General features: G+C 46.2%; 1 protein-coding gene and 1 pseudogene across 2 annotated transcripts in view; one reads left to right on the forward strand and one right to left on the reverse strand.

Moving 5' to 3' along the window:
- Positions 1–22,145, reverse strand: part of MYOF (myoferlin) — a 171,706-nt gene that overhangs the window by 102,466 nt on the left and 47,095 nt on the right. For both annotated transcript variants that reach the window (XM_025396191.1, XM_025396190.1), the window contains exons 4-5: positions 19,175–19,283; positions 14,481–14,568 (exon numbers count right to left, since the gene is read on the reverse strand). In XM_025396191.1, coding sequence (XP_025251976.1) covers positions 14,481–14,568; positions 19,175–19,283 — 197 coding nt within the window. The remainder of the gene's footprint in view (positions 1–14,480; positions 14,569–19,174; positions 19,284–22,145) is intronic.
- Positions 12,523–12,736, forward strand: LOC112632325 (annotated as a pseudogene).

Raw genomic sequence — 22,145 nt, forward strand, 5'->3', positions numbered from 1 at the left:
AAGAAACTCTCCTTTTCTTGCCAAGCACCAAGGTGATCATCGTGCTCTCCCTTCCTCCTCCTGGCTTGTCACTTTCACACACACATGTCCTCTCTTTTCTCCCCCTACCTTTCCTCTGCACTCAGGAAAAGGTTTACCTTGCTCAGCAGGGTGAAAATCTCAACCCTCTGACATGCATTAGATCCTACTACCTCCTGAATATTTTCAGGCTCCCCAGATGTCTCCTCTCTCTTGTGTACCTCCAGGGGTTCCGTCTCTATTGCAGCCTTTCCTATGCCTTCAAGTAGACACAGATCTTTCTCTCCTCACAAAACCAAAAACCAAAAATCAACTCTGCCCACTACCTCTCCCCTTTCTTTTATTCACGAGTTCTTTGAAACTCACTGACAAACTTTAACTTTTCTTTTCTTAATACACAAAGAGTTAAAACTTCTGGTAATCTGTACAACATAATCTAAGAGAGCCTAGAAGACAAGCCACCCTGTCTAGAACACTGCTTTTGGATGCTGAAACTCCTTCTCTACGATGCAAGATCATGAAACAGATTTAATTTCCACAGACAGTCACCTGTCAGTCATTCACATCCTGGTATGAATGAGTTTCATCAGATTACTATGTAGCATGGCTCTTGAAATCTTGGGTTCTGAAGCTGTGCAGCCTGGGCTCAAATCCATTCCCCACCTTCCACTTTCCAGCTATGTGAGTCTGAGTAAGTTTCTTAATTTCTCTAAGCTTCAGTTTCTTCATTTGTTAAAAGGGTAAAATAATGGTATTTACCACAGGGTTACTGTAAAGGTGTAATTATCTATAGCTGAAGTCTTTAGCACAGTATCTGGCATGCAGCAGCACCCAATAAATTAACTTTTTATTTTTCATTTTTGCTGTGTAATCAGTTTTGGTCAGTGTCTTTGTCTGTTTGGGCTGCTATAACAAAATACCGCAAACTGGGTGGCTTTTAGACAACAGAAATTTATTTCTTATGGTTCTGCAGGTGGGGAAGTCCAAGATCAAGGCACTGGCGGATTTGGTGTCTGGTGAGGTCCACTTCCTGGTACACAGTTGGAGCCTTCTCTGCCTCCCACGGTAGAAGGAGCAAAGGAGCTCCCTTGGGCCCATTTTTATCAGGGCACTAATCCCACGCACGAGGGCTCTGCCCCCGTGACCTAATCACTTCCCTAAAGGCCCCACTGCCTAATACCATCACCTTCAGGGTTAGGATTTCAATGGATGAATTGTGGAGGGACACAAACATTCAGACCATTGCAACTGGAAGGGGCTTCTTCTGGAGCACAGGACATTTCCTGGAACCAGCTATGTGGGGCATGGGGATGGGGCGCTGGAGTGGGCAGCACAGCAGGCAGGGGGCCCATAGTGAGGAAGAGGCAGCCACAAGGGAAGAGGGGGCCTCCATATGCACTGCTTTGCAATTTAGCCCAGGGTGGGCCCTGCTCCTCACCATCCATTCATTCATGCTTTGCCCATCCTAGCCTGGCTTCTGTTCTTCAAAGGTTAATCACAACCTCTCCTTGCCAAGCTCAGTGCCCTTTTCTGTATCTCCATATTGGATCTTCCACAGCCTTGAACACCAGTGCTCATATACATATTTTTAGATCATGGCAGCTCTCCTCCCCTGATCTACTTTTTTGGGTTCTTCTGTGGGCCCCTGTTTTTGTCTCCTACTCATTGAGCGTGACTTCCTACTCTGTCTTCCGATCCTTTGACTCAACACTCTCTAGATCCTCACTTCACACTTCCTTCAAGTAGCCATGGACCCACAGAACATTGTCCTAGAAGGGACCTTAGAGATCCTTCATCCAACCTACCCTTCACCCCATTTTACGGACAGAAAACCTGAGGTCCAGAAAGCTGAGGCAACTTGCCTGTGGTTAAGTGATTAGAAGCTGAGCTAAAACCAGGACCAAGTTTTCACCCTGTCTCACTGGTTTAAAACTGGATTTAAAACCAGGCTGCAGGTGAAGGACATGTTGTCCTGCTAGTACCTCAACATCTTTTTCAGGCTACTGAGAAAACCTCATGGAAGCCAAAGATAAGGAATCTTTGTCCTCTGCAAGATGATCTGGGCCTCCTCTTGCCTAGTCTTAAAGAGACGTCAAAAAAAGGGCTTACCTGCTTTTTCTCTTAGGGCACCTGAATGCAAGCTCTTGGAATCTTCTTTGTCCTACTCTCTACCAGGTAAGTTCCTCTCCTCCTTCAGTTTCAGATGAAACACACTGTCTTCCAACACACCCTCCCTACCTTTTCCAGATGGAGTCAGTCCCACTCTGTCCTACCCACACATTGTTCTTTCTAGTCCTTGCCACACAGTCTTGCACCTGCTTGTCAACCCATAGGCTTCCCCTACTCCCAGGCATTTCAGAAGCAGGGAGCTTGCCTTTGCTTCTTTGTATCTCTTGGGAACAGGCCTTCAAATCTGGCCATAAACTGGCCCCAAAACTGACCATAAACAAAATCTCTGCAGCACTGTGAAGAGAAGAAAGATGAAAGAGCTTTTCATGATGTTCACAGTGGCCATGATACCCACGTTGAAGGTTGTGGGTTTACTGGAATGAGGGCAAGAACACCTGGCCCACCCAGGGCAGAAAACCGCTTAAGGTGTTCCTAAGCCACAAACAATAGCATGAGCGATCTCTGCCTTAAGGACATGTTCCTGCTGCAGATAACTAGCCAGAGCCCATCCCTTTGTTTCCCATAAGGAATACTTTTAGTTAATCTATAGAAACAATGCTTATCACTGGCTTGCTGTCAATAAATATGCGGGTAAATCCCCGTTCCTGGCTCTCAGTTCCGAAGGCTGTCAGCCCCGATTTCCCACTCCACACTCTATATTTCTGTGTGTGTGTCTCTAATTCCTCTAGTGCCACTGGGTTAGTATCTGCCCCATGCCTTACAGAACACCTTACATAAAGTATATAGAAAGGGCTTGATAAATGTGGAATGAGTAAATAAATGGGAAGGGGAACAGGATCCCAGGCACAAATGTGCCTTCATATTTGAAAAACTACTGAACAGCTCTCAGAAAAGAATACCCAGATGGCTGAAGGGGTGCTCCTCCCAACCTTGGCACCAGCCTCAGGGAAGCACTGGGGGCCAGGCGCCTTCCCTCTGCAAACCTGTCCTGGACCAAAAAATGGCTGGGGCTGATAGCTGTTGGTTTCCTCCAAACAACGAAGACGAACTTCCTTCCGTCATCCTGGGCCTAAGTGGGACTTCTTCCTTGCCTTAAATTATACCACTTTGGGCCAGTGATTGTTTATGGCAGTAAGCAGGAGAAAAAGTCGGGGTCAATTATACCCCTTTGCAATGCTGGACTCTGGACAAGTACTCATTACATTCTCAATGGATGCTCTAGAATCAGCCTGCAGATAACGAACAGCCAATTTCTTCTGGGAACGTCTTCCGCTATTCAGACTTCAGGCTAAAGGGATGAGTCAGAGGAAACCAGCCTAAGCCATGGTGACAGCCAGCTTCTGTGCCTTGCAGCAGAAGAATATTCGAACAGGAAACCTCCCCTTTATGTGGCAGGAAGCTGCAGGGGATTAAACAATGGTATGGGCTCCACAAAGAATGCTATGGGTTCCACAAAGAATGAGGGGGCCCCTACGGCACTGTTAAACACACCCTCATGTGCAAGCTGTGTCATGAGCAAAATGCTAGCAGTTGTGCTGGCAGGCCCTGTTCATTAGACCCAGGCATGAGTGTGATCCACAGCCAAGTGGATCTACAAAGAGCAACTCTTTCACCACCACAGAGGGCCACACCAAGTCAGCAATCTCCCACTGAACAGGAAGCTGCTGGTTGTATTAGCTTCTGAAGGCTGTCGTAAGGAAGTCCCACAAACTGAGTGACTTAAAACAATAGAAATTTATTATCTGGCTAGGCGCAGGGGCTCATACCTCTAATCCCAGTACTTTGGGAGGCCGAAGCAGGAGGATCGCTTGAGCCCAGGAGTTTGAGATCAGCCTGGGCAACATAGGGAGACCCCCCCATCTCTACAAAAAAAAATTTTTTAAACTAGCCAGGCGTGGTGGTGCATGCCTGTAGTCTGAGCTATTCAGGAGGCTAAGGTGGGAGGACTATCTGACCCCAGGAGGTCAAGGCTGCAGTGAACCATGATCATGCCCTTGCACTCTGTCCTGGGTGACAGAGCAAGGAAAGAAAAAGAAAGAAAAGAAAATAAAGAAATATATTCCCTGACAGTTCCAAACCTTACAAGTATAAAATCAAGATGTTGGCAGAGACGTTCTCCCTCTGAAGCCTCGAGGGAAAAATCCTTCCTGTCTCTTCCTAGCCGGTGGCTCCCAGCAATCCTAAGCACGCCTTGCCTGTGGCTGCATTACTCCAGTCTCTGCCTCTGTGGTCACGTGGCCTTTCTCCCTGTGTGTCCTCCCCTCTTCTCATAAGAACAAGTTGGCCAGGTTCAGCAGCTCACACCTGTAATCCCAGCACTTTGGGAGACTGAGGCGGGCAGATCACCTGAGGCCAGGAGTTCAAGACCAGACTGGTCAACATGGCAAAGCCCCATTTCTACTAAAAATACAAAAAAAATTAGCCAGGCGTGGTGGTGCACACCTGTGGTCCCAGCTACTTGGGAGGCTGAGGCAAGTGAATCGCTTGAACCTGGAAGGCGGAGTTTGCAGTGAGCTGAGATCATGCCACTGCACTCCAGCCTGGGCATCAGAGAGAGACTCTGTCTCAAAAAACAAAACAAACAAGGAACAACAGTCACTGAATTTAGTGTGACTTTATCTTAATTAATTACATCTGCAAAGACCCTGTTTCCCAATAAGGTCATATTCTGAGGTTCCATATAGACATGCGTTTTAGAGGGCCACAATTCAATCCACTAGAGAGGCCATCTTTTTTTTCTTTTTTTTTTTTTTTGAGGTGGAGTCTCACTGTGTCATCCAGGCTGGAGTGTAGTGGTGCGATTTCAGCTCACTGCAACCTCTGCTTCCCAGGTTCAAGCGATTCTCCTGCCTCAGCTTCCTGAGTAGCTGGGATTACAGGCACCCACCACCACACCCAGCTAATTTTTGTATTTTTAGTAGAGACGGGGTTTCACCATGTTGGCCAGGCTGGCCTCAAACTCCTGACCTCAAGTGATACGCCCGCCTCGGCCTCCCAAAGTGCTGGGATTACAAGCGTGAGCCACCACGCCTGGGCAAGAGGCCATCTTTTGTATCTTTCCGGTTTGCTTCCTCTCTTACTCCAGCCCACGGGCAGCCCCAATCTAATGAGCACACTGCCTTCCCTGCTCCCCACTTCCTCCATGTCTTTGCTTTTCCCCTAGCCCAGCTTAGATCCCGCCACCTAACACTGCAACCACCCCACTGCATGCCCCTTCATCCCTTTCCGCCTCTCACTTCACTGTGCTTGCCTGGTTTATTCAACCCTCCACTGACGTCACCTCTGCACCCAGCCAGCTGAACTTGGCTGGGAAGCACAGACATCTTACTGGACTGGTCTCACTTTAATTTCCTGATCACAAACTGTAAGTGTCCTCACGTGGCTGCCTGGACATCTTACCACATTTCCAAGACATCTATCCCAAAGCTTTCTTGGATCCTGGTCTGAGATGGCCACTAATTAACCAGCACAGTCAAATCACTTTATCTTTCTGAACTGCCACCTATTTTGCATCTTGAAAGCTTCCAACATCCTTTCTTTCTCATTGTCCACTATTGATCTGTCTTCTTATTTCATTGAGAAAACAGGCAATTAGAAGAGAATCTCCACATCTTTCCAACTCCAAATCAATCATCTACCTGTATCTGTTGCCTTCTCTCTTGCTACAATTAGTCACTGAACTATCTGTGCTCCCTGACTTGAAGCCAACTCTTCCACATTTGCACAGATCCTATCTCCTGTTGCTACTCAAGTTTCGCCTCTGCGATTTCTGCCTCTTTATACGTTCATCATTTTCCCCCTTTCTACTGGATCATTCCCATCAAAATATAAACATGCTGAAATATCACCGAGCATTTTAAAAAACAAAACTTTCATTGATTCCACAGTGCCTCCTACAGTTACTGCTCCATTTTTCCTGCCCCTCTTGGGAGCAAACTCCTCAGAAGAATAACTTTTACTCACATTCTTCACTCTGCCTCTGATTCTCATGCTTCTTCCAGCCAGCCCTCTGCCCCACTAGTTCACCAAAACTGCTCTTGTCAAGGTCACTAAAGACCTTCATGCTGCAAAATCCAGCGGTCCAGCCTCAGGTCTCTTCTTACTCAAACTCTCTGCAGCATTTGTTCATTTAATCCCTGAAACACTTTCTGCTCTTGGATTCAGCCTATTTGAACTAAAGCGTAGCTGCTCATCCTGGCATTCCCAGTAATCACCAAAGAAACTTCTCTCGACCGGGCATGGTGGCTCAGGCCTGTAATCCCCACTTTGGGAGGCCAAGGTGGGTGGATCACCTGAGGTCAGGAGTTCGAGACCAGCCTGGCCAACAGGGCAAAACCCCTTCTCTACTAAAAAAAAAAAAAAAAATACAAAAATTAGCCAGGCATGGTGGCGGGCACCTGTAATCCCAGCTACTCGGGAGGCTGAGGCAGGAGAATCACTTGAGCCCAGAGGCAGAGGTTGCAGTGAACCAAGATCACGCCACTGCACTCCAGCCTTGGCAACAGAGCAAGACTCCATCTGAAAAAAAAAAAACAAAAAAAACTTCTCTCATCCCATCTTCTTATAATACATGAACCCTGGCTTTGATTAGGCTTTTTTTTTTTTTTTTTTGAGACAGAGTTTCGCTCTTTCACCCAGGCTGGAGTGCAGTGGCACAACCTCAGCTCACTGCATCCTTCACCTCCTGGGTTCAAGGGATTCTCCAGTCTCGACCTCCCAAGTAGCTGGGACTACAGGAGCACACAACCACGCCTGGCTAATTTTTGTATTTTTAATAGAGACAGGGTTTTGCCATATTGGCCAGGCTGGTCTTGAACTCCTGACCTCAAGTGATCCACCCACCTCAGTCTCTCAAAATGCTGGGATTACAGACGTGAGCCACTGCGCCCAGCCATGACCAGGCCGTTTTAATAGAATCACAGAACTTGGAGCTGGAGGAGACCCTACATATAATTAAATCCAACCTCCTGATGTTGTAAGAAAGGAACTTGAGGCTCAGAGAGGTTAAGTGACATGCCTACTGTCACACAGTTTGACAGTGGAACCAATGCTCAAATCCAGATCTGTTGATTCGAAATGGTTCAAGGTTCCTCACTGTCCCTCTCTGGCTATGACAAGCTCTTCACAACTCCCTTGTAGGAATGCCATCCTGCCTCTCCAACAATTATAATGTCACTTGGTCAAATCCTACCAAGCTTCTGACTGCATCTAACACTGACCTGTCTCCTTTCTGAGTATCAGTAACCGCGTGTGTGATCCACTCTTCCTTACTTGTGATGTTTCCATTAACATTTAGAAATGGCTCTCCATCATAGCTCCAGCAATGTAATCATTCCTGAGATGTATTGTGTCCTCTTTCCAGAAGCTCAGCAGCAATATTCCTGCCAACTGCCCTTGTGTGCAGTCACTTGTGATAATGACACTTGCCTACGTGGCTTCTGTCCACCCACTCAGTGCTGAAGAGTTGGCAGCCCTAGAGGACCTGGTGATACAGTCAAGTTTGCCTTTGGCATCCCCAACTGGGCCTTTCCCCAGTGCATATCAATGTCCCTTCTTCCTCCAGGCTCCCATACTCTTCTCTAGTACCACTTCTCTCTACCAAGCAGAAGAGAGTGGGCTATCAGGCACTCAGATCTCAGATGTCACCAGATCTGCAGGTCATTGTCCCCTCACCTCCATCACTCCGCTTTGTCTGCACCTTGCCAGGGAGGGAGATCCTTGTTAGAGCTCCCCAGTGAAGGCAACTCCTAGGAATGGCTGAGGAAGAGGAGCACTTACTGGTCACCCTGGCTGGACTGGGATCTCCTGGCTGGAACACAGACCCCACTTCAGCCACTGGCAGCCCCCTTTATCCAGACATTCTCCCTCTCCACTCATCTCCTCCTGGGCTCAAACGATCATCCCACCTCAGCCCCCAGAGTGGCTGGAATTACAGATGTGCACCACCACACCCAGCTAACTATTTTTATTTTTTGTAGAGTTGGAGTCTCCCTATGTTGCCCAGGCTGGTCTCAAGTGATCCCAAACTCAAGCAATCCTCCTGCCTCAGCCTCCCAAAGTGCTGGTATTTCTGGCATGAGCCACGGTACCTGGCCTCTGCCTTTGATCCTAATTCTGCTTTTCAAGATGAAGTCTTGTTAAATGGTGGTACTGGTTAAGCCAGAATTTTATCACTTTGAGCCAAAGGTCATTGCCCAAGCATAACAAAGGGCTAATATCATATTATCTTCAGGGTAAGCTGAAAGGACAATGCAGAACAGGAAAGAGTAAGTTTTGAAGCAGGAAAACAGGTAATATTTTGGAGATAACACATTTTCTTAGCTGGAATGTAGAATAATTTTTTTCTGAATTTCTAAAATGTTAGAAGTTTTATAAATAAATGTTTGTGTCCTACTGAAAGCAATTCATTACCCCACCCCAATTCCTGGGGAAATAACACTAAATGTGCCCTAAGAATTTTCTAGCATATTCTAATAGACCAGAGCAAAGGTACCACGGAGGAACGTAAGAGGCAGGGATGCAAATACAATCCTGGGGGCAGATGATGAATCAGCCTGTGAGCCAGTCTAGATAACAAAGCCCAGAGAGCTGTCTCCCTCCGGGCAACATCACGTTTACCAGGTGAAATGTACAACTGCAGCGTTTCTCAAGTGAAATCTGCCTGCATCAGGCTCTCCATACGGACTGGGGACTCCCCTCCACATGAGCTGTATTAAACTCTCTGGAGATGGGCGCCAGATGACTGCACGTTTAGAGATCTCCCTTGATGAGCTCCCTGTGTCTATATATTGAGAATCACTTGCTTATGATGAGCACTTTGATTTTCCTAAACATCCTAGAAAAAAATTGGACTAATATAATCAGTTTACTAGACAAAGCCACTTGATTAAAAACCCAATCCTGGAAACACGGCCTGCAACAATCTTCTGGCACAAGGATCATTTTCCACTTCAACTCGGACCAAGTCAGTCCCTTGTCATGGAGCACCTTTCATGGAGCCCGATGGTCTTCCCATCAAGGACAAATGTCTCAGCCTCGCACCTACAGCCCTCAGGAACATGCTTCCCTTTCAACACACTTCTCAATGAGCCAGGAGCTATGGCATATTCACTAGTGTTCCCCAAAATGCCCTTCCTTTTTTTCTTTCTCCCCCTTTTTTTTTTTTTTGAGATGGAGTATTGTTCTCTTGCCCAGGCTAGAGTACAATGGCACAATCTCGGCTCACTGCAACCTCTGCCTCCTCGGTTCAAGCAATTCTTCTGTCTCAGCCTCCAGAGTAGCTGGGATTACAGGCGCATGCCACCATGCCCAGCTAATTTTTCTATTCTCAGTAGAGACAGGGTTTTACCGTATTGGTCAGGCTGGTCTCGAACTCCTGACCTCAAGAGATCTGCCCGCCTTGGCCTCCCAAAGTGGGGATTATAGGCATGAGCCACCACGCCCAGCCGAAAGAAGTTTCTTTGGTGATCACTTCTATTTGCGAATGCCAGGACGAGCAGCTACGTGTTGGTTCAAATAGGCTGAATCCAAGAGCAGAAAGTGTTTCAGGGATTAAATGAACAAATGCTGCAGAGAGTTTGAGTAAGAAGAGACCTGAAGCTGGACCATTGGATTTTGCAACATGAAGGTCTTTAGTGACCTTGACAAGAGCAGTTTTGGTGAACTAGCGGGGGCAGCGCACCCGGCCCCAAAATGCCCTTCTTAAAAAAAATTTTTAAACCATATTCAATGCCCACCTATCATTCACTCACTCATTCATTCACTCAACCAACCAAGCATTTATTAACAATTATCACTTCTCAAGGGCTGTGCAAGGCACCACAAATACAGAGCTGAAAAAGTACTTTCTGAAAGCAGTTGTTTCCTGTGTAACAATTTGGTCAATCCTCTCGGGAGGAATGTATTACATTCAGCTCTGGGCTACAGTTATTCATGTTTATCTCTTACCTTCCTACTGAACTGCAAGCTCCTTGGTGGCAAAACAATGGCTTTCTCACCTCTGTATGTCCCACAGTCAGGTGTCATTAATGTTTTCTGAACTAGATCAAATTTAATTTTAAGGCTGGGCTTGGTGGCTCATGCCTGTAATCCCAGCACTTTGGGAAACTGAGGCTGGCAGATGGCCTGAGGTCAGGAGTTCAAGACCAGCTTGGCTAACATGGTGAAACCTCATCTCTACTAAAAATAAAAAAATTAGCCAGGTGTGGTGGCGGGTGCCTATAATCTTAGCTACTCAGGAGACTGAGGCAGGAGAATCCCTTGAACCCAGGAGGTGGAGGTTTCAGTGAGCCAAGATCACGCCACTGCACTCCAGCCTGGGCAACAGAACAGAAACTCCATCAAAAATAATAATAATAATTAATTTTAAGCAAATGACTTTCGGATTCATGGAATGAAAGACATTTGAAGCGGTGAAGTCTGGCTATGAATGAGTTTTTGCATGTCTATGTTTGGACAGAGCGCAAATTTAGCAGATGGTGCTTCAAAAATAGACATAAGATTTCAAAAATAGTTTCTTCCAGCTATGGGAACGTAGGCTCTAGTTAAGCGGACTGACAGCTGGCGAATTAAGTTGCCATGGTAACAGGTTTTCAGGTCAAGCCTGGAGACTGGGTCAGCCCTCTCCTCTGTCACGGGAACAGTCTGCCAGGGAGGTCAATGAAAAGAACATCTTTGACAACACACACTTTCAGTCAAGCCACCAGTGCCCCAGGGTCTCTACCTTGTGTCATCTTCATATAAAAGCTCTAAGACAGCATTCCTTAAAAAAGAGCCCCTCAGGTGTTCACTTTCTGTGATATGTGATCATAACTAGCTTCTTCAAATTGCAGGGGCAAATTTTCCAAAGAATATTCACTTTTGTGTTCCAGCATAAATATTTCTAATATCTCCTCTGCAGGAGCCACTATGTGGATAAGAACCTTTAAAATCAGTAGCAGAAGTTGCTGGCAGTGGTTATCTCAGGAGGACGGGACCAAGAGATTTTCACTTTCTGTGTCATGTATCTCTGTGATGTTTACATTTTATTAAGCAGAGTTTTTCTTTTTTTTTTTTTTCTTTTTTTGCTCAAGGAAAGAAAAACAAGCTTAAATTGTAAGAATCTGAAAATACATAAATTAGAAGAAGCAGACATTACTTTTATATAGAACGGTAAAGTTTTAGGGTTTAAGAGTCAACTGAAGGGAGGCCGGGTGCAGTGGCTCATGACTGTCATCCCAGCACTTTGGAAGGTCAAGGCAGGTGGATCACTTGTGGTCAGGAGTTCAAGACCAGCCTGGCCAACATGGCAAAACCCTGTCTCTACTAAAAATAAAAAAATTAGCCAGGCATGGTGGCACATGCCTGTAATACCAGCTACTCGGGAGGCTGAGCACAAGAATTGCTTGAACCTGGGAGGTGGAGGTTGCAATGAGCCGAGATTACACTGCTGCACTCCAGCCTGGGTGACAGACTGAGATTCCATTTCAAAAACAAAAGCAAAAAATAAAAAACAAAACAAGTCAATTGAAGGGAAAAAAAAAGCAAATTCTGGGCCAGATGTACTGCTTCTGTCATTCAGGTGGCAATGCCAAGAGGTATGGATGTCTTGCTGTTCTCTGTCTCATATTTGTTTGTCTTATATTCCCCCAAGATTGTAAGTTGTTTTTTTCTCCTGGTGTCTTTCCCAGCAGGGGGTTCCAGTAGGTGCTCAAAGACACCTTTCCTCAGTTGAACTGAATTACCATGTGATACAGTTTGGATACTCGTCCCCTCCAAATCTCATGTTGAAATCTGATCCTGAGTGTTGGAGGTGGGGCCTACTGGAAGATGTTTGGGTCATGGGGGTGGATCCCTCATGAATGGCTTGGTGGCTTCTCTGCAGTAATGAATGAGTTCACCTGAGAGCTGGTTGTTTAAAAGAGAGTGGCACCCTTGCCTCCTCTCTCATTTTCCTCCTCTCTGATCATGTGATGCTGGCTCACCTTCCCCTTCCTCCATGAGTGGAAGCTTCCTAAAGCGCTCACCAGAAGCACAGGCCGGCACCATGCTTCTTGTACAGTCTGAAGAACCATCAGCCAAATAAACTTCTTTTCTTTATATCTTACCCAGCCTCAGGTATTCCTTTATAGCAATGCAAACAGACTAAGACACTGTGTTAGGGAAAACAAATGTTTTCCCTTGAAGCATCTAGATAGTTGAGGCTATTAGAAGTTTTTGTTTTGTTTGGTTTGGTTTGTTTTAATGCTGAAGGAAAGTTTCTCTTAGCCAGATTAGGAAGCCGACATACAGAACGCCACCCTTGACCCAGCCCTGGCAAATATTCATTTTATAGAACAAAGACAGCACTTCCAGATCAAAGAGCCCAGTTTATTTTCTGTAATAAAGAAATTTCATACCACTTCTCGGCCTTTTGGCTAAGATCAAGTGTAGAAATTTCACTTTGTTATCTTGCACTTAAAAATAAAATTGCCCTGCAGACACAGCTCATTTGCAGACCAACCCTTGGTGACCTTCTTTGTTTGAAATCCAAATACAAGGAACCCAAGTTTTGGTTTATTTCTTGTCTTGATTTTAGACTTCTGATTTCCAGAACTGCGAGAGAATGTTTCTGTTGCTTAAGCCACCCAGTTTGCAATAGTTTAGGACAGCAGCCCTAAAACTAACAGGGTCTAGCTTAGGAGAAACGACAGAATGAAGAAAGATGCCCTGATCTTTCCAATTCAGAGGCTACTCCAGATAGCCCATCAATGAGGGCTGCCTCGTGCAGGCCAGAAAGCGCTTAGTGCCCTTCCCACACAGATACAAATGCTGGTGACAACAGTCATCGGCAGGGGAGGTCCGAGGGAAATGGGTAGGACTACTCGGTTCTGCACCCTATGGTGTTATTGGTCCTGGCCTGTGTCCTCTGTGTTTCGTGGGGTTTTTTTGTTTTGTTTTTTGTCATCACTGCTGTGGAAGCAAAGGGAGCCATGGATATTCCTGAGTCACTGCAGGGCATCTGCAGTGCTGAGTGTCCAAAGCCAAGTAGTATGCTCAGGGTGCTGCTAGGAAGAGGGTGACGGGCAGAGCATACTGCTGATGTGCTGGGGCCATCTCAGTCTTGTCACCAAGAGGAAGCCAGCTAACCCTCACTGGAAACTCACAACTACTTAGTCAAAAAATGGGCCAAAACATTCATAATGGGTGCATAAGCAGGGCCAGGGGCTGAGATCAGGCTGAGCAAGATGAGAAGTGTGGTGGGAGTGGGCAGGGTAGGCAGGGATGGTGCTGCTATGGGTGTAGAGTGAATCCTTGGGTGGCCGGAGAGCCGAGTTCCAAACCAAGAGAAGCAAGGAGAAGATGGGCCCCGAGGAGCCACCACACCTGGCTAATTTTTTTTGAATTTTTATTAGAGACAAGGTTTCACCATGTTGGCCAGGCTGGTCTCGAACTCCTGACACCAGGTGATTCACCTGCCTCGGCCTCCCAAGGCGTTGGGATTATAGGCGTGAGCCACCGTGCCCAGCCAGGAGGGAGAGTTTCAAGGAAGCAGGTGAGTGTGGTGAGATAAGGGGCCCCTCTCTTCCCGGGGCACATGCTGAGACTGGGGTAACAGATGGGGCCCTTGGTCATGCATCTTAGGGCTGAGGAAGGGACAGAGACACTTTTAGCATCACATCATCCTGGGAAAACACTGAGAGGGGGTCAGACTCAGCTGCCTGAGAGGCCTGATTGTCCTGTAGGCCCTCCCTCCCTGAGCCCTCAGCCCCAAACCCCCCTAGAGTGGCACCTGATGGCCCTGAATGACTGGCAATCCATGTCAGAGACCAAGGACAATGTGGGTTATGCTGAAGAGAAGCAATTGCTTAGAGGACCTGGGGCTGTTTGGGGACAAGATGGGGCCAGCATTATGGGAGAAAGAGAAGGAAGCTCCAGTCGAAGACCACTCCCATGAGACTGGTACTGACAGCAGAGACCAGAGGTGGCACCTTTGGGAGGTGAGGAGACACACAGAGGAGAGCACAGGGGCCATTCCTTGAGCCAAACAGCCTGGGGACACTGTATGGGGTGGAAGCCACGAACCTGAAGCAAAGCCCTGGGACATTCTGCTGGAGCCCACGTGTGCTTTCTGTGCTCACCGTGAGGTTGTTCAGTAAAGGGCTGGTTCACCCTTCCCCTCTACCTTGAAGGGCATTTTGTAAACAATTGCAATGTCCCAATTAGGCAGCCCCACCTGCCTTGCAGGGCCCCTGTCTGGGTGGGCAGGGAGCTACAGGCTTGTGATCAATGGCAGGCTTTCTCTAGACACTCTCCTGTGTGTCTTTAGCAGCCTCCCCTTGGGGGTGGCTGGACCTTCAGAAGGGTCAGCTTACCTCCCATGCCTGGCACGCTGGGCCCACTCGGGTCATTTGGATGTGGAGCAGAAGGCGGATCATAGCCGATCACCAAGTCAATGGTGGCCTGGGTAGAAATAATTCATTGCAAATATTATCAGTGCAGGGCACCAGCATGTTATAGACTCAATGCAAGCAACTTCAGCAGGAGCCAAAGTCTTGGAAGGGGTAAGAGATAGGGAGTAGGAAAGCGAGGCTGGAAAGGGGAAGGGGGACACAAGCTCGACTGTTCCTATCCTTCCACTGAGAGCCAAGGCGGGTGGGGAAGGAGCTCCCTGTCACAGGTTGCCAAGTGTATCCTTGCTAAGGGGCCACCTCATCAACAGAGTAAAGTTGTGACAAGCAGGTGTGAACTTGTCACACACCTCCATCCTAGACTGGAGATGCCCTCCCATCACAGAAGTACAATTACAGAGGTTCACTGTAAATGATTAATTTATTTGTTTGCTCATTGCTTATTTCATTATGAATTGCTGAGATTTATTTTCATGCTTCTCTTTAAAGAAGAAGTTTAGGGCCGGGCACAGTGGCTCATGCCTATAATCCTAGCACTTTGAGAGGCCGAAGCGGGTGGATCACCTGAGGTCAGGAGTTCGAGACCAGCCTGGCCAACATGGCGAAACCCCATCTCTACTAAAAATACAAAAATTAACTGAGCATGGTGGCAGGCACCTGCAATCCCAGCTACTCAGAGGCTGAGGCAGAAGAATTGCTTGAACCCAGAGGCAGCAGAGGTTGCGGTGAGCTGAGATCATGCCACTTCACTCCAGCCTAGGCAAAAGAACGAGACTCTGTCTTTTTTTTTTTTTTTTTTTTTTTTTTTTTTGAGACAGTCTCACTGTGTCGCCCAGGCTGGAGTGCAGGGCACAATCTCGGCTCACTGCAGCCTCCACCGCCTGGGTTCAAACGATTCTCCTGCCTCAGCCTCCTGAGTAGCTGGGAGTACAGGCGTGCATCACCACGCCCAGCTAATTTTTTGTATTTTTAGTGAGACAGGGTTTCATCATGTTGGCCAGGCTGGTCTCTATCTCCTGACCTTGGATCCGCCCGCCTCAGCCTCCCAAAGTACTGGGATTACAGGCGTGAGCCACTGTGCCCGGCAAGACTCTGTCTTAAAAAAAAAAGAGAGAGAACTTTAAGTGACTAACAAGGCTGGGCATGGTGGCTTGCGATTTTAATCCCAGTACTTTGGGAGGCCAAGGCGGGTGGATCATGAGATCAGGAGTTCGAGACCAGCCTGACTAACACAGTAAAACACCATCTCTACTAAAAATACAAAAATTAGCTGGGCATGGTGGTGGGCACGGTGGTGGGCACCTGTAATCCCAGCTGCTCAGAAGGCTGAGGCCGGAGAATCGCTTGAACCCGGGAGGCGGAGGTTGCAGTGAGCCAAGATCGTGCCACTGCGCTGCAGCCTGGGCAACAGAGCTAGACTCCGTCTCAAAAAAAAAAAGTGACTAACAAAACATGTATATAAAATTGTGATTCATAAAATAGGATAAAAAAAAGGAGAATTGAATCTGGCTAAAGAGGAAACAAATATGCAGACCATGAAGTTAAATATAATTGCCATTTCTCTTGTGTAATCTGTGACCTCCAAAATGCCTAGAGCCAAACAAAAAGGGAAACTGAAAACGTTATGTAGCTTTCACCAGCAACAGAAGGAAACATACTAGTTCCTTACCAGAGACAAAGTTACTCCCACTTACAAGAGCTGAGATCAATTTCTCACCTGGAGCATTATTTTAGGGCAGAGTTTGCTGTATACAGTACTTTTTAATTTCATGGACCCACAAAATTTCAAAAAAATTGCTAGGGGAAATCAACATTGGGTTGCTAACCGTATTTTGCCAAATACCTGCCCTCAACTATCATCTATTATCACAATCATTTTATAAAAGGGAGGCATTTTAACACCAAAAATGAGCAGAGACAAACCTCAGAATAAAGGGAGTCCTTTGCAAATAAGGATGGTGCACACGTACACACACACATGTGCACACACATGCAAGGTAACCAGAAAAAATACAGGACATCATATTTAGGACACTTACACTGATAAATTATTCTTTTTTTTTTTTTTTTTTTTTTTTTTTGAGACAGAGTCTCACTCTGTCGCCCAGGCTGGAGTACCATGGCGCAATCTTGGCTTATTGCAGCCTCCACCTCACACCTGGGTCCCAGTGATTCTCCTGCTTCAGCCTCCTGGGTAGCTGGGATTACAGGCAAGCGCCACCACGCCCAGCTAATTTTTGTATTTTTTAAAAATAGAGATGGGGTTTCACCATGTTGGCCAGGCTGGTCTCAAACTTCTGACCTCAGGTGATCCGCCCGCCTCAGCCTCCCAAAGCGCTGGGATTATAGGTGTGAGCCACCTTGCCCGGTCTGTTTATGTGAATTTAAATACACATCCTATATTTTCATTTGCCACTTTTCCTACATCTGGTAAACACACACATACACAGTATATTGCCCTATTTTTTTCTATTTCTCTATTTATCAGTGAATACTCCCTTATAGACTGGCACACCCTGTGACGTGGAACTACTGCTCTCCTGGAAGACACTGAACAGGATAAGGAATATGCCCCCAGCCACAGTTTCACAGCACACAAAGAATCATAAAAGCAGCATCTCATGGCTGAACGCAGGGGGCACTGAAGGGCTTAGTTGCTAAACTTAATCTAAGAATCAAACTTTTCAAACCTAGAAGAACACACAGACAGCCACCCCCTTGATCTGCGGTTTTCATGCTGTATTCTAGTAACCTTGGGATTCCCAGAGGTACTCCAGGGAACCCCAAAAGGGTAAGAGAAATTACAGGGGGCAGGGCTTGAGGCCCTTCATTTTCTTTACTCGATGATATGGTTTAGATGTTCGTTGCCTCCAAATCTCATGTTGAAATGTGACCTCCCATAGTGGAGGTGGACCCTGGTGGGAGGTGTTTGGGTCATGGGGGTGGATCCCTCATGAAGGGCTTGGTACCTTTCTTGTAGTAATGAGTGAGTTCTCATTCTATTAGTTACTGCAAGGTCTGGTTATTAAAAAGGGTCTGGTCCCTTCCCCCTCTTCTCTCTTGCTCCCTTTCTCACCATGTGTCATGCCTGCCTCCTCTCCACCTTCCTGCACGAGTAAAAGCTTCCTGAGGCCTCACCAGAAGCCAAGCAGATGTCAGTGCCATGCGTGGACAGCCTGCAGAACTGTGAGCCAAATAAACCTCTTTTCTTTATAAATTACCCAGCCTCATGGACTAACACACTCCATTGAATCACAACAGTTCTGCCATTCTAGGAGTCTACATATGCTTTCTTCTGTGCTTAAAAAAAAAGAAGGCAGAAAAATCACTGACTTATACCATCGTGCCTCAGAATCATTTCTCTCAGCTAGGTTTTGGGTAAACAGATGATAGCCGACATTTTGAATGTGTGTTTTGATTAGAATGCTGATTTGTGGCAAACCTGTAAGTTTTAGAGACCAGACCAGCAAAATTGCCATTCTCTCACGTGGCTGTTGAGAAGCCTCGCTCTGCCTACAGGGACTCCATCTTTTAGTGTGAATTTTTCTCCCTTTGCCCAGGCTCCCAAGAAAAATAAATTGATTGGAAAAATGAAGGGGTTGGAAGTTATGGGCCAAGGACAGTATCTTTATGAGTGCTTCTTATTAATTATATGAAATCTGGGACTTGCGACACTTGAGTCATTTTTTTAAAAGCACATGCACTTGAGAAAGAGAATTCTGGTCTTGCATCAGACAATATTAAGATGTACTTATTTTTTTATTTTATTTTATTTTTTTTGAGACAGAGTCTTGCTCTGTTGCCCAGGCTGGAGTGCAGTGGCGCGATCTTGGCTCACTACAACCTGGGCCTCCCGGGTTCGTTGATTCTCCTGCTTCAGCCTCCCTGGGACTACAGGCACATGCCACCATGCCCGACTAATTTTTTGTATTTTTAGTAGAGACGGGGTTTCACCGTGTTAGGCAGGATGGTCTGGATCTCCTGACCTCATGATCTGCCCCCGCCTCAGGCTCCCAAAGTGCTGGGATTACAGGCGTGAGTCACTACACCCAGCAAGATGTACTTACTGAGAGAGGCTGTGACCAGAAAACATCCAACACCCAATGTAATAAAGATTATGAGACCAGGCGTGGTGGCTCATGCCTGTAATCCCAGCACTTTGGTAGGTCGAGGCGGGAGGATCACTTGAGGTCAGGAGTTTGAGACCAGCCTAACCAATATGATGAAACTCCATCTCTACTAAAAATACAAAAATTAACTGGGCATGGAGGCACTTGCCTATAATCCCAGCTACTTGGGAGGCTGAGGCTGGAGAATCACTTGAACCCAGGAGGAAGAGGTTGCAGTGAGCCAAGATTACACCACCGCACTCCAGCCTGGGTGACAAAGTGAGACTCCATCTCAAAAAAAAAAAAAAAAAAAAAAAAAAGATTATGATATTACCATCTTCATATTTCAAGGTTATATTAATGAACTGCCTTCTACAGAATGTTTCAAAGAGTATCTGATACACAGAATATACATAACCACACAAATGTGGGTTATATATAATAACCCGCAGGCGTGAGCCACCTCGCCTGGCTTTAGACCTTTTTCTTAATGAAATTTTGCTCAATCATCTCACTTCAAAGCCATTCAATGAGAGAGAAAACACTCACCCCAGTATCTTGCCCCCTTTCATTTAGCAGGGAGATCAGCTTGTATGGCAGGGATCTGCTCTGGTCACCAGTCAGGTCCTTCAGGGCTACGGTCGCTGTGCCAATTAATCTGCAAGGAAAACAGGAAAGCACATAGCAGCCTAAGTAGGAGATAGGCTTCCACTGACTCAGGACCTCTCAACCCCTACCTCTTCATCTGTTATAATTAAAGTCATCTATAGTGAGATGTGGGCCATTTTGCTATGAGTGTTGCAGGCATTTTGGCAGTAAATGTATCTCCCATCGCTTCTCCATTACAAGAGTCAAACTCTGGTGCCTATGAAATTCCTGTCTTTTTTTTTCTTTTTTCTTTTCTTTTCTTTTGTTTTTTTGAGACAGACTCTTGCTGTGTCACCCAGGCTGGAGTGCCCTGGGGCGATCTCCACTCACTGCAGCCTCCATGTACTGGGTACAAGTGATTCTCCTGCCTCAGCCTCCCAAATAGCAGGGATTGTAGGCGCCCACCACCACGCCCAGCTAATTTTTGTATTTTTCATAGAGATGGGTTTTCGCCATGTTGGCCAGGATGGTGGTCTCGAACTCCTGACCTCAGGTGGTCTGCCCACCTCAGCTGCCCAAAGTGCTGGGATTACAGGTGTGAATCACCGCTCCCAGCCTGAAATTTCAACAGTCATGAAGGAGATAGAAGGGCAAGAGGTGAAGACTGAATAGAGTGGCCAGACACAGTGGCTCATGCCTGTAATCCCAGCACTTTGGGAGGCTGAGGTGGAAGGATCAATTGAGTCCAGGAGTTTGAGACCAGCCTGGGCAAGATGATGAGACCCCATCTCTACAAAAAATTAAAAAATTAATTGGGTGTGGTGGTGCATGCCTGTAATCCCAGCTACATGGGAGAATAAGGTGGGAGGCTCACTTGAACCCAGGAGGTTGAGGTTGTAGTGAGCTATGATTGCATCACTGTACTCCAGGCTGGGCGACAGAGTGAGACCTTGTCTCAAAAAAAAGAAAAAGAAAAAAGAAAGACTAAATATAGCCCGACCCCCTCCCCTCCACGTGCCCCGCCACCCAGAATCCAGAAAGAAAAGTAGGACAAAATTTAGTGAGAGAGGAAGGCATTTCTCTGTAATGGAAATGTAAAAGGACCCATAAATCTTTGCCCACTGTGAAAATAATCCCCCAAGTAGACCTTCTAGGGTTGTAAATAGGTTGCTAGTTCACTGATAGGGTTAGCTTGCTATCCTCTGTATGATGGTGCAGCACTCAAACGTTCAGTGTGTGTACTTCTCTCTTCCTAGAACTTGGTGGATAATATCAGCCTCTGCCACTTACCTGTCTATCTCCTATCGTACCTAACATATTGGCACAGAAGTACCCTCGTGTCTCTGCTCACGAGGAAAGCCCCCTCGACGCAGGGATTGCTGCCTGTTTTATTCACTACTCTAACACAGTACCAGAACATAGTAGATACTTAACAACAGGTTCCTGAATGAAGGAAAGAATAAGTAAGTCTACATATATTGAGAATTAATACTCAAAACATTTTTATAGTTAGGGAACATGATCAAAAACACCTATAGAACACACATTCCCCAGTCTATATAAAAATGTAACCTGTGAAAAATAGCCTGTAAATTGGGGTTATAACATGAAACATGAATGAGAGTAGGTAAACCGAGGAAGTTCCTTGTGTGAAATGCAATCAGAAAGGCAGAGAGTCACGTGTTTTCAGTATGTATCCTGATAAAGGACAGAAGAAATATTTAGAATGTTTTATTTATTTTCTTCACTGAGACGGAGTTTCGTTCTTATTGACCAGGCTGGAGTACAATGGAGCGATCTCGGCTCACTGCAACCTCCAGCTCCTGGGTTCAAGCAACTCTCCTGCCTCAGCCTCCCGAGTAGCTGGGATTACAGGCATGTGCCACCACACCTGGCTCATTTTGTATATTTTTAGTAGAGATGGGGTTTCTCCATGTTGGTTAGGCTGGTCTAGAACTTCCAGTCTCAGGTGATCCACCCGCCTTAGCCTCCCAAAGTTCTGGGATGACAGGTGTGAGCCACTGTGCCCGGCCCAATATTTAGAATTTTTAACTGTTACTTACTTATATCCTGTCTACATTGGCACTGACTTACACTAGCAGATAGAATAGAAAATCATTAGCATAAAAATAGAAAGCTAAACATTGGGTCCTTAAAGTGATAGCAGAGATTCCTTATGCCAAAACATCTGGGGTGAGGAAACTGCAATTGAACATTTCCACGTAACTCTGGGCTTTTGGACAAACACAATAATCAGGAAAATTCATCTTGTGGAAAAAGAATTCATTTTATTTTAAAATATAATACAGTTTCTTTAAAAATCAGAAGGCAAAAGTTGTTTCTCAGAAGTGCTCCGGGGACGCCACATGGCAACATGGGCACATCATTTTTGAAGTGATAGATGTTAGCAGTATCTGTGTTATTCTCCCCAGTCCTCTTCAGTCTTCAGAAATAGGATTAGATTTTAATGCTAGGGTCTGTAACTCAACCATATAGGTCCAGAGATTTGGCAATATTAATAAGTGTCTTTGCGTTCTATGAATAGGATATTGCACAAGACCAGGAAATTGCTATAGCACCCTGTTTCGCCCAATTTGCCCAATGATAGGAGTGCTTTGCACATGATGTCTTCTTGGAAGAGTGCACTTTCTTGTAAAGAACACCACACAAGATGCTCAACAACTGTGATAGACTCTCATCCCTTCTAATATCACAAGCAGAATTTGTAGTTGGGGTCAGGTGCGGTGGCTCATGCCTGTAATCCTAGCACTTGGGGAGGCCAAGGTGGGTGGATCACTTGAGGCCAGGAGTTCAAAACCAGCCTGGCCAACATGGTGAAACCCCATATCTACTAAAAATACAACAAATTAGCCAGGTGTGGTGGTGCACGCCTGTAATTCCAGCTACTTGGGAGGCTGAGGTAGGAGAATCA

This window comes from Theropithecus gelada, chromosome 9 (genome assembly GCF_003255815.1).
Source record: "Theropithecus gelada isolate Dixy chromosome 9, Tgel_1.0, whole genome shotgun sequence".
Classification (NCBI taxonomy): domain Eukaryota; kingdom Metazoa; phylum Chordata; class Mammalia; order Primates; family Cercopithecidae; genus Theropithecus; species Theropithecus gelada.